General features: G+C 46.1%; 1 protein-coding gene across 1 annotated transcript in view; it reads left to right on the forward strand.

The window, feature by feature from the left end:
- The first annotated feature begins 3,240 nt into the window (after nucleotides 1–3,240).
- The window catches only part of LOC129713798 (GRB2-related adaptor protein 2-like), a 56,147-nt gene continuing 47,373 nt past the window's right edge, over nucleotides 3,241–12,014 (forward strand). The window contains exon 1 of the mRNA XM_055663104.1: nucleotides 3,241–3,478. Within this exon, the coding sequence (XP_055519079.1) occupies nucleotides 3,401–3,478 (78 nt within the window). The 5' untranslated portion in view covers nucleotides 3,241–3,400. The remainder of the gene's footprint in view (nucleotides 3,479–12,014) is intronic.

Raw genomic sequence — 12,014 nt, forward strand, 5'->3', positions numbered from 1 at the left:
TGGGGAAGTCCAGGACAGGGGTCACAGCTTAAGGATAAGGGGGTCTTTAAAACGAGATGAGAAGAACTTTTTTCACACAGAGAGTGAATCTCTGGAACTCTCTGCCACAGAGGGTGTTGAGGCCAGTTCATTTACTTGAGGGGCGGTTAGCACCTTGTGGCTAAGGGATCAGGGGGTATGGAGAGAAGGCAGGGCAAATTCCTTGGATGTGAATACTGGTGGCGATCATTCATACTGCCAATCGAAGGGCCGAATGGCCTACTCTTGCACCAAATTTCTTAGTCATTCATACTGTCACTGTTGTCATGTTTACTTTACCACCATGGCAAATTCCTTGTATGTGAATACTTGGCCAATAAACTAACTAACTTACTTACTTACTTACTTACTTACTTGCTTGCTTGCTTGCTTACTTACTTACTTACTTACTTACTTACTTTCCAAATAAAGATAATCCAAGGGTCTCCGATGAGGTAGATCAGAGGTCAGGATCGCCCTCTCGTTGGCGATAGGATGGTTCAGTTGCCTGATAACAGCTGGGAAGAAACTGTCCCTGAATCTGGAGGTGTGCGTTTTCACACATCTCTACCTCTTGCCTGATGGGAGAGGGGAGAAGAGACTCGTCCTTGATTCTGCTGGTGGCCTTGCCGAGGCAGCGTGAAGTGCTGATGCAGTCAATGGAACGGAGGCTGGTTTGTGTGATGGTCTGCATGGCATCCACAACGCTTTGTGATTTCTTGTGGACTTGGATGGAGCTGTTCCCAAACTATGCTCCATCCACTGTATGACTCTATCTGTAGCCTATGTAATGCATCCCAATAAAATGCTTTCTACTGTTGTCTTAGAGGTGTAGAGTTGTTGCCTCAACCTGGATTCAATCCCAACCGCCTCTACTTTCTGTGTGGAGTTTGGAGGTTCTCAGACTGCTCTGTGGGTAAGCATGTTTTGGAGCGAATAGAAACATAGAAATTAGGTGCAGGAGTAGGCCATTCGGCCCTTCGAGCCTGCACGGCCATTCAATATGATCACGGCTGATCATCCAACTCAGTATCCCATCCCTGCCTTCTCTCCATACCCCCTGATCCCCTTTCCCACATGGGCCACATGTAACGCCCTCTTAAATATAGCCAATGAACTGTGGCCATCGACTACCTTCTTGGGCAGAGAGTTCCAGAGATTCACCTCTCTCTCTGGTGAAAAAATCCCAACTCATCTCGGTTTTAAAGGATGTCCCCTTTTAAGCAGGACCTTGTCTGTGACTCCCCAACATCGGGAACAATTGCATCTAGCCGGAAGATTCTTCTCGCTTCCGAAAGATGCTCTGGAATATCCATTGCACCTACATGGTAAATTATCCTTAATGTGCAGGTGAGTGATGGGAACGAGAGGGGAAAAAATGGCTTTTGTGTCCTGCTGATGGATCTCAGTGGGCCAGGCAGCATCTGCGGAGGCCAAATAATAGTTGACATTTTGTGTTAAGACCCTTAAGTTTACATGTATTGTCACATGCACCAACTGGTACAGTGAAATTCGAGTTACCATACAGCCATACGAATAAAAGTCTGCCTCTGGACTGGAAGTATTGACCTGAAATATTAAGTGTCTATTTCCCTCCACAGAAGCTACATAACCCGATGAGTTCCTCCAACAGTTTACTTTTATTTTCTTCCAGATTCAAGCAAGTTGACTATCCCAACATTTAAGAAACAGTTAGACAGGTACATGGATAGGATAGGTTTGGATGGATATGGACCAAATGCGGGCAGGTGGGACTACTGTCGCTGGGACATATTAGCCGGTGTGGGCAAGTTGGGCCGAAGGGCCTGTTTCCACACTCGATCACTGTATGACTCTATCTGTACCCTGTTGTGTCTTTGGGTATGGTAAGTGTAAATGGCCTAATTCTGCCTAATTCTGCTGCGGTGTAAATGGGTCATAAATTGCCACTTTCATTTCACTGCACATCTCGTATGTGTATGTGACAAATAAACTTGACTTGACTTGACTTGACTTGACTAATGGTCAGCATGGAATCAGTAGGGCTAAGGGCTTGTTTCATGCTACATCTCACTATGACCATGAATATAAAATGGTTACAGCACGAAAGAAGGCCATTTGGCCTGTTGAGTACTTAGTACCACCAATGAAGAGCATTAGAGATGGATGAACAGAAAGGAGATGAGAAGGAAATTCCTCAGCCAGAGGGTGGTGAATCTGTGGAATTCATTGACTGTGGAGGCCATGTCATTGGTATTTTTAAAACGGAGATTGATAGGTTCTTAATTAGTAAGGGTGTCGAGGGCTATGGGGAGAAGGCAGGAGAAAGATGTTGTAAGGGAAAAATAGATCAGCCATAAGACATAGTAGCAGAATTAGGCCATTCGACCCATCGAATTTGCTCCGCCATTCAATAACGGCAGATTTTTTTCCCCCTCTCAACCCTATTCTCCTGCCTGCTCCCTGTAATCTTTGACACACTTGCTAATCAAGGACCTGCCAACCTGCGCCTTAAAAATACCCAATGACTTGGCCTCCACCGCCGTTCGTGGCAATGAATTCCGCAGATTCACCACCATCCTTTGGCTACAGACTCTGACTCGAAGGGCCGAATTGCCCAATTCTGCTCCCATGTCTTGCAGGCAGTGAGACCTCATGGTGTGTGGTGGCTGCATGTGACAGGAAACAGAGAGCGCTTAAAATACAGCTTTGTACTATGGAGAAAACTGGTTTAGAGAGAAAAAAAAACTCAGATTTCTAAGCATCAGGTCTTGTGGCAGAGGAAGAGAAATTGTGCTGACTTGCAAAGGACTTGCAAGTTCTGCCCAAAATCCACCCAGTCTTGCCTGGATCTTGCCTGTTTTAAAAGTTTCGAAGGAGAGCGCTTTGTGTAGCTGGTTCTAAGGAGCATTGAAATGACTGACACCCCCCCCCCCCCCCCCAGTTGAAACTCAGCAATTAGATTGTGGTTTTCCTGCCCCAGCGGATGAGATAATACCCAGTTTTCTCTCTCTCGCTCTCTGTATCATCTTTCGACGAATTGCAACAGAGATTAGGGTCTTGTGTTTCTCTTTCAATCAGTATCTGCCGTCTTGCGGTTTGGGAACATTGCGATGTGTGAAGAAACCATCTGGAGCCTTTGGTGAACGCAAGCTTGAGCAACACTGAAACAAGGCTTTCTGCTGCCCTCCCTCCTCTGCCTCTCCACCTAACCACCCCCCCCCCCCCCCCCTCCTCCCCTCCTCCCTCCAACGCCACTTCCCCTCAGTCCCTCTTGCTCTACACATACACACCACGAACACCCTCTGGGAGCTTGTCTATCAAAGGAGTCTCCCCACTGCTTGATGTTTGGAGCCTTTAGGTTTGCCCGAGACCAGAGAGCTTCCTCTTGAGAGTGTCCTGAATGGAGGCTGTCGCCAAATACGAGTTCACTGGGGCTGGAGAGGATGAGTTGAGCTTCAGGAAGGACGACATCCTTAAGGTAAGGCAGTCTCCCTTCCCGTGTCAATGTCCTGACTAATGTTACGTTGCTTTTTATGAAATCTTGAATCCATCTTATCCTCAGCCCCAAAGCAGAGAGAAACAAAAACATGAGATGGTAGAACAAAGTGTAAAACACAGAACGGCAAATGCTAGTTAACCAAGGAGAGACACTAAGTGTTCGAGTAACTCAACGGGTAAGGCAGCATCCCTGGAGAACATGGATAGGTGAGGTTTTCAGTCGGTCGGAAGAAGGGTCCCAGCTCGAAACCTCACCTATCCATGTTCTCCGGTGATGCTGCCAGACCTGCTGAGTTACTCCAGCTCTTTGTGTCTTTCCTTCAGATCCTTCATAGAACAAGGTTGAGCTGTGAGTAACTCTAGACGACGTTATCGTCTGTTAAACGAAGAGTTCTGGGATGTCTTGCACAATTGTCTGGTCTTGAAGCTCAAAAGATTCATGATGAATGCTCAAGTTACAGATTGTCCAACTGACTAACCGCTAGTCACCAACTGAAATGATATATCTACTGCACTAGAGTGAATGAAATGATGCTATTACCAAAGAATAATTCAAAAACATTTTTAACCTTGTAAGAGACAGATAACAGGTGGCACAGTGGCACAGCGGTAGTGTTGCTGCCTTGGGTTCGATCCCGACTATGGGTGCTTGTCTGTACAGAGTTTCTTCCTTCTCCCTGTGACCGCTTTGGTTTTCTCCGGATGCTCTGCTTTTCTTCCACCTTCCACCTTCCAAAGATGTGCAGGTTTGTAGATTAATTGTTTCCTGGTGTGTAGGACAGAACGAGCGCAGGGCTGATCGCTGGTCGGAGCGAGCTAGGTGGGCCGAAGGGCCTGTTTCCACACTGTATCTCTGAACTAAACTAAACTAAACAGGACAGATGATCAAAGTCTTGGTCGGAGATCGATCACTGACCACAGATTATCTGTGGAGAGGGGGGTTCATGTTTTTGTTGCCCCCCCCCCCTCATTAAAACTGTTGGGAGCTGCCTGAGCTGCAGTGCTTCCAGCATTAAGCTTGGTCAGAGAGCTGCATTTTGAGGAGGATAAGAGACCGAGAGGTTTAAGGATGGTAGCTTAAAGCTTGCAACTCAGGCGATTAAATTCAGGGGGCAACAGGGATTGAAAGTAGTGGACGGCATGCTTGGCTTTACTTGAGACACCATTTCCCTCCATTTCCTTTTCCTGAGGTGAAATTAGGCATAGAGTTGTGGAAACAAGAACCAGAGGACATCGGTTTAAGGTGAGGGGGGTGGGGGGAAAGAGTTAATAGGAACATGAGGGGTCACTTTTTCAAACAAAGGATGGTGAGTGTATGGAACGAACTTCCGGAGAAGGTAGTTGAGGCAGGCGCTATCACTCATTTTGAGACAGGAACATGGATAGCACAGGTTTAGAGGGATATGGCCAAGCGCGGGCAGGTGAGAGGAGTGTAGATGGGACATGTTGCCGGCGTGGGCAAGTCGGCGGCAAGGGCCAGTTTCCATGCTTTATCTGCACATGAGAGTTTTGAATAAAAGATTTTCTTGTAGGAACTTGGGGTTTGTGTTTTATGCTGGGGGTCTCAATAACAAGGATCTCGGGCATGGGGTTAGAATGTGGAGTGGCACTGATGAACGACTTTCAATACCCTGTCAACAGCGGGCATGGTGATTGTCGGCAATGTTTTGTGTTAGGTGGGGGGTGGGCAGAAATATTTTAAACAACTTTCAACTTCCCAAGTTCATTTACCTGGCAGCTTGCCTTTACATTACTCCACTTTAGACTTTACTTTAGAGATACAGCACAGAAACAGGCCAGTCGGCCCATCGAGGCTGTGCCAACCAGCGATCACCCCGCACACTATCACTATCCCACACACTTGGGACAATTTACAATTTTTACCGAAGCCAATTAACCTGCAAACCTGTACATCTTTGGAGTGTGGGAGGAAACCGGAGCACTTACAGAAAACCTGCGCGGTCACAGGGAGAATGTGCAAACTCCGCACAGACAGCACCTCTAGTCAGGATCGAACACGCCACTGTGCCGCCCGCTCTTTGATAATTTATGACTGGGATTCTCACTAAGGTTCTACAAGTGCCCTCTTTTTATAAAAGTGAAGGAAGCACTAGGTCAAATTGTTCAGAATGTAAATTAAATCTGAAATAAAATTTTTAAATGTCACGGCAGCACAGACCGTGTCTGTGAAAAGTGAAACGATCAACGTTAAGGATCTGTGACCCTTCGGTAGCGCGAAGATGTCGCAGTCCGAAAACATTGACTGTTTTTTTCTCTCCATAGATGCTACCTGACCTGTTGAGTTTTTCCAGCATTTTCATTTTCTAATTCAGGTTTTCAGTGACTGGATTTTGGTTTGTTTTTAAATAAAAACACCTACCTTTCTTTGGTCATCGGCATTTGAAACCAACCCGTGTGTCTTTGTTGCACTCGGCTTTCTAAATTGCATAAGGCATAGGAGCAGAATTAGGCCATTCAGCCCATCGAGTCGCTGCTTTACGGTACCAAAGACTTGGGTTCGATCCTGACCACAGGTGCTGTCTGTGCGGAGTTTGTACGATCTCCCTGTGTCCGCGCGGGTTTTCTCCGGGTGCTCTGGTTTCCAAACATGTGCTGGTTTGTAGGTTAATTGGCTTCCGTAAAGTATCCCTCGTGTGTAGGATAGAACTACTGTGTGCAGTGATTGCTGGACAGCACAGAGTCCGTAGGCCGCGGGGCCTGTATCCATGCTGTATCTCTAAACTAAATTTTATCCTTTCCACTAGTGCGTATGGGCAATTGATGGTCAGGGTGGACTCGGTGGGCCGTAGGGCCTGTTTGCATGCTGTAATTCTAAACTAAACATATCTTAATTAGTGAGGGTGTCAAAGGCTACGGGAGAATGGGGTTAAGAGGGAAAAATAGATCAGCCATGATCGAATAGCAGAACAGACTCGATGGGCTGAATGGCCTAATTCTGCTCCTATGCCTTATGGTCAAAGTACATAAAGGTGTTGTAAACGGTGACAATAAAGTAATCAGATTTTCATAAACGCCCGTCTGTTGCATGGCTGGGAACGGAATCGGTCCTCTCAATCTCTACGGTCTGGTTTTGTGTAAGATCCACTGGAATACGACTGACTCTTAACTTCCCTGTTGCAAGAGAAACAATTCAAGGGTGATTTGGAAAGGATAGAGTAAAAAAAAATTGTGGATCGTCTATAATCCATAAAATAATAAAACTGTCTTCTTAATGTGTTTTATCGCGGGCACAGTTTGCTGTCTCAGCTGGTGACTTTGCTTTGATCTAAGTTAGGGTGTGTGTTCCTGGTAACAACAATTCCAAAGAATTCAAAGGATCGATAGTCCTGCTTGCCTCCAATCTATTTTTCACCCCTTTCCAAAGTCTCCTATCCTGCCCCTCCCACTCTCTGGGCTGAAACATCCACTAATTTATCACTGGACTATTCAACTAGGGAAGTCATCATAGAAACATAGAAAATAGGTGCAGGAGTAGGCCATTCGGCCCTTCGAGCCTGCACCGCTATTCAATATGATCATGGCTGATCATCCAAATCAATATCCCATACCTGCCTTCTCTCCATACCCCCTGATCCCTTTAGCCACAAGGGCCACATCTAACTCCCTCTTAAATCCAGCCATTGAACTGGCCTCAACTACCTTCTGTGGTAGAGAATTCCACAGATTCACCACTCTTTGTAAATTCCACAGTTTCACCACTCTCTGTGTAAAATCATTGCTAGCACAGTGGCACTCTTATGATACACACGGATGCTCTAAAGGAATAGGTAAAGTTCAGGTCGAGACCCTTCTTCAGACCCTTCTCGACCTAAAACATCACCTATTCCTTTTACCGGAGATGCTGCCCGACCCGCTGAGTTACTCCATATTTGGTGTCTAACTTTGGTGTAAATCAGTATCTGCCGTTCCTTCCAAAACATGGGTGTTCAAGCTGCTTTCAGGTGAATGGGAACAGGTACTAAACAGTGCCAGAGACACAAATTCGATCCTGTCTACGGGTGCTGTCTGTACGGAGTTTGTACGCTCTCCCTGTGACCTGTGTGGGTTTTCTCCGGGACCTCTGGTTTTCTCCCGCACTCCAAAGACGTACAGGTTTGTAGTTTAATTGGCTACTGTAAATTGTAAATTGCCCCTAGTGTGTTGGATAGTGCTGGCGTGTGGGGTGATCGCTAGTTGGCACGACTTGGTGAGCCAAGGGCTTGTTTCCGTGCTTAATCTCTGAATCGCTAATTGGCAAGATTCCTTGAAGACTAGCTAGCCAAGGGCTTTAACATGTTTCCGATGCTTTAAATCGAAGGTGACAAAAATCTGAAGTCTCAATGTAAATCTGGAGAGAAGGAATGGGTGAAGATCATTAACATGCCATCTTTGAAGTATCACATCTAGGCTAGGGTCAATAATTATCATTTCCAACCCACCATCGACCACATGACACTAGGAAGGTTCTCCCACTTTCCCACTCACTGCAGGGGCAATTGGCGGAGGGTAATTAACACCCCGCCATCCGTCTTTGGAATGTGGTAGGTAACCAGAACACCCAGAGGAAACCCACGAGGTCACGGAGAGCATACAATCTCCACAAAGACAGCACCCAAGGTCAGGATCGAACCCGGGTATCTGGCACGGTGAGGCAGCCCCTCTATCAGCTGCGCAGCTACAGTTTTAAAAGGCGTGAATATTTTAACATCCATTCTGAATGCTCTCAAATGGCAGAGGCATCTAAGAGTTGATAACATTGGTGCAATTTCTAAATTATTTTGCAATTTCTTATTAGAAAGTTAGTCTCAGCAATGGTTACCATGAAACTGCTCAATGAATTACACAAAAATGTATTCGATCATGAAGAGATATTACATGGGTATTATAAAATGGTGGTAATCTTAGCATTTAGACCAAGGTTTAAAGGAAATGTTCTCTACACATTTCATAGAAACATAGAAACACAGAAAATAGGTGCAGGAGTAGGCCATTCGGCCCTTCGAGCCTGCACTGCCATTCAATATCCGATTCAGATTCAGATTCAAATTCAATTTTAATTGTCGTTGTCAGTGTACAGTACAGAGACAACGAAATGCATTTAGCATCATGGCTATGATATGATCATGGCTGATCATCCAACTCAGTATCCTGTACCTGCCTTCTCTCCATACCCCCTGATCCCTTTAGCCACAAGGGCCACATCTAACTCCCTCTTAAATATAGCCAACGAACTGGCCTCAACTACCTTCTGTGGCAGAGAATTCCAGAGATTCACCACTCTGTGTGTGAAAAATGTTTTCCTCATCTCGGAAATGTTTTCCTTTCAACTTTACCCGTCTCTCCTTGAAGCTATGCTCCCTAATCTTTGAGATTTCTACCCTGGGGTAAAAAAGGTTCTCACTTTGTTCCCATCTGTGTAAGGATGCATTTCCAAATGCCTGTGATTTGGATTTGGAAAATTACAGCTAGTCCCACCGGCCTGCATTTGGCCCATTTCCCTCTCAACCTTTCCTTTTCATGTACCTGTCCAAGTGTGTTTTAAATGCTGTGATAGTACATGCCTCAACTACCTCCTCTGGCAGCTCATTTCATATACCCACCCAATTCCTCTTGTGTGAAAGTTGCCCCTCGGGTTCCTATTTTTCTCTTTCATTTCTCACCTTAAACCTATGTCCTCTGGTTCTTGATTCAGCTGCTCTGGGTAAAAGACTCTGTGCATTCACCCTGTCTATTCCCCTCGCGATTTCATATAGCTGCGTTAATTTGCGGTAACTAGAGGTTGGGGTTCCTGGAACTAAAACAGAAAATGTTGGGAATACTGAGCAGGTCGGGCAGCATCTGTGGAAGGAGAAAAAGTTAATGTTGTGTGCCTGAGTCCCTCTCCCCTTCCCTCCTGCCTGTGGAAAGTTAACTTGCATTTCCTTTCCCATCTCCTCCCCGTTTCTCTCCTTCTCATAAAGAATATTGGACCCAAAATGTCAACCGTTTGCCCTTCCGCTGATTCTGCCTGACCTCCCGAATGTCTCCAGAATTTTGTGCTTTGTTTCGGTTTTTCAGCATCTGCGGTTTTTACCTTGACTTTCTTTTCCCCGGTGCCTGGAAGGGGGACGAGTCTGTATAGTGACTGAGAAAGGAAGAAAGCCGCAGATGCCAGAAATCTGAAATAAAAACAGGAAAGCTCTCAACAGCATCTTGGAGAAAGCGGCAGGGTTAACACTCGTTCTGAAGAACCTGTCATCCACCTGGAATGTTATAGCCCTTGTCTCACTGTACGAGGTAATTCAAGAGTTCTCCCGAGTTTTCCCCTAATCTGAACTCGGAGAATGTCCGTAACGGGTCCGTAGGATGTCTGGTAGCGGCTCGTATGAGTAACGGTAGGCACTCGGGAAATCCGGTAAACTCGTGACGTTTTTTCATCCCTGCAAAAAATGTCCACGAGTAAAAAAATACTCGTGATGAAAAAAACTATTACTTTTTACTCGTACGAGCCGCTACGAGACATCCACGAACTCCTACGGACCCGCTACGGACATTCTGAGTTTGAATTGGGGGGGGGGGGGAAACTCGGGAGAACTCTTGAATTACCTCGTACAGTGGGACAGGGGCTTAACTCTGTTTCTCTCTCAACAGGTGTTCAGTGGTTACATTAGTGCTTTTATTGTCACCTGTGCGAAGTGCAAACGCACAGTGAAATTGTTTTCTTACAAACAGTCCAGTAGAGCATCGCTGTACCTAAGCACATCCACCGATTAGCAAGTGTACGGAAATAGTCTACTGAGCCCGCATGCAACAGGCGTCATGTTTTGTTCCATTTTCAAAGTCCAGTTCGCGCTCTAGTTCAGTTTACTTTATAGGCACGTGAACTGGGGTACAGTGAAAAGCTTTTGGCAACGGGAGAACGTACCAACTCGGTACGGACACCACCAGTAGTCAGGATCGAACCCGGGTCCCTGACGCTGTAAGGCAGCAACTCTACCGCTGCGCCACCGTGCCGATGCTTTCTGCATTTTCTAATTTAATTCTAATTTTATTTAATAGTTCTTTTTAACCTGGCTGGGATGTTATTGCTCAAATGGCTTTTGTAATAGCTGTGAGTGGCTCTTATTCCACATACAAAAGATATGGTCAGCAGGGTTGAATAAGGGCAATGTTATCAGATAGTCTTGATGCCAAAGCCAGTTAGAGGATGTTTCCACAGAGGGCAGAGGGCACAGCGTCAGAACAGATATTCCTTTAAAGAATAGATGAGGAGGAATTTATTTTGCCAGAGGGGGTCAAATCTGTGGACTTCATTGTCACAGACAGCGTTGATAGGCCAAGTCATTGGGTAATTTTAAAGCGGAGATTGACTGGTTCTTGATTAGCAAGGTTACGGGAATGAACAGTGAAATAGTGGAGTGAAAGGACTGGATAGAGTGGCTGTGGAGAGGATGTTTCCACTAATGGGAAAGTCTAGGACCAGTGTTCATATCCTCAGACTTAAAGGACGTTCGTTTAGGAAGATGACGAGAAATGTCCTTAGTCCGAGGGTGGTGAATCTGTGGAATTCATTGCCACAGGAGGCTGTGGAGGCCAAGTCAATGGATAGTTTTAAGGCAGAGAAAGATAAGTTCTTGGTAGACGAAAAATGCTGAAGAAACTCAGCGGGTGAGGCAGCATCTATGGGTCTCAACTTGAAACGTCGCCTATTCCATAGATCTCTCCATAGATGCTGCTTCACCCGCTGAGTTTCTCCAGCATTTTTCCGTCTACCTTTGATTGTCCCAACATCTGCAGTTCTTTCTTAAACATAGATAGATTCTTGATTAGTACAGGTGTCCGGGGATACGGGGAGAAGGCAGGAGAATGGGGTTAAGTGGGAAAGATGGATCAGCCACGATTGAATGGTGGAGTAGACGATGGATCGAATGGCCTAATTCTGATCCTATCACTTGGTAACATCTCAAATGGCCGTCTACTGCACCTTAACCAGAGGCCTGAACTTTGCGATAAAACCCCACAGAGAGGCAAGATCCTTCGAACAGGTTCAGATGCCCCCCCCCCCCCCCCCCCCCCCCCCCCCCCCCCCCCCCGACTCATTCAAACCCCAAATTTCTCAGAGGGTCCTCTCCCAGCTTGGGTTCTGTCAGTTTAGTTTCTTTGGTACACCTTGTGGTTTGCAAACTGGGGACATGGCATTTGAGGGGTGGTGGGGGCTCGACAGAAAAATAAGGTTAGCATTTAGAATTGATTTGCATTGCATTGAGGCTTAATTAACCAAGGCCTTTCAACCCACTCAGTTCTCCGAACCTCAGTTAGAACACCATTGATCTGAGGCCACATGCAAACTGGAGGAGCACCTCATATTCCCCATGGGTAGCTTGCAACCTAATGGTATAAATGTTGAATTCACCAATTTTAGATAACCAATCTACAAATAATCCCTTCCCGTCTTCTCCCCCCCCCCCCCCCCCACCCCCCCCCCACCCCCTCCCGCCTCATCTCTATGCCCTCACTCGCAGATTCAAATCCTCTTC

This window comes from Leucoraja erinacea, chromosome 37 (genome assembly GCF_028641065.1).
Source record: "Leucoraja erinacea ecotype New England chromosome 37, Leri_hhj_1, whole genome shotgun sequence".
NCBI lineage: Eukaryota > Metazoa > Chordata > Chondrichthyes > Rajiformes > Rajidae > Leucoraja > Leucoraja erinaceus.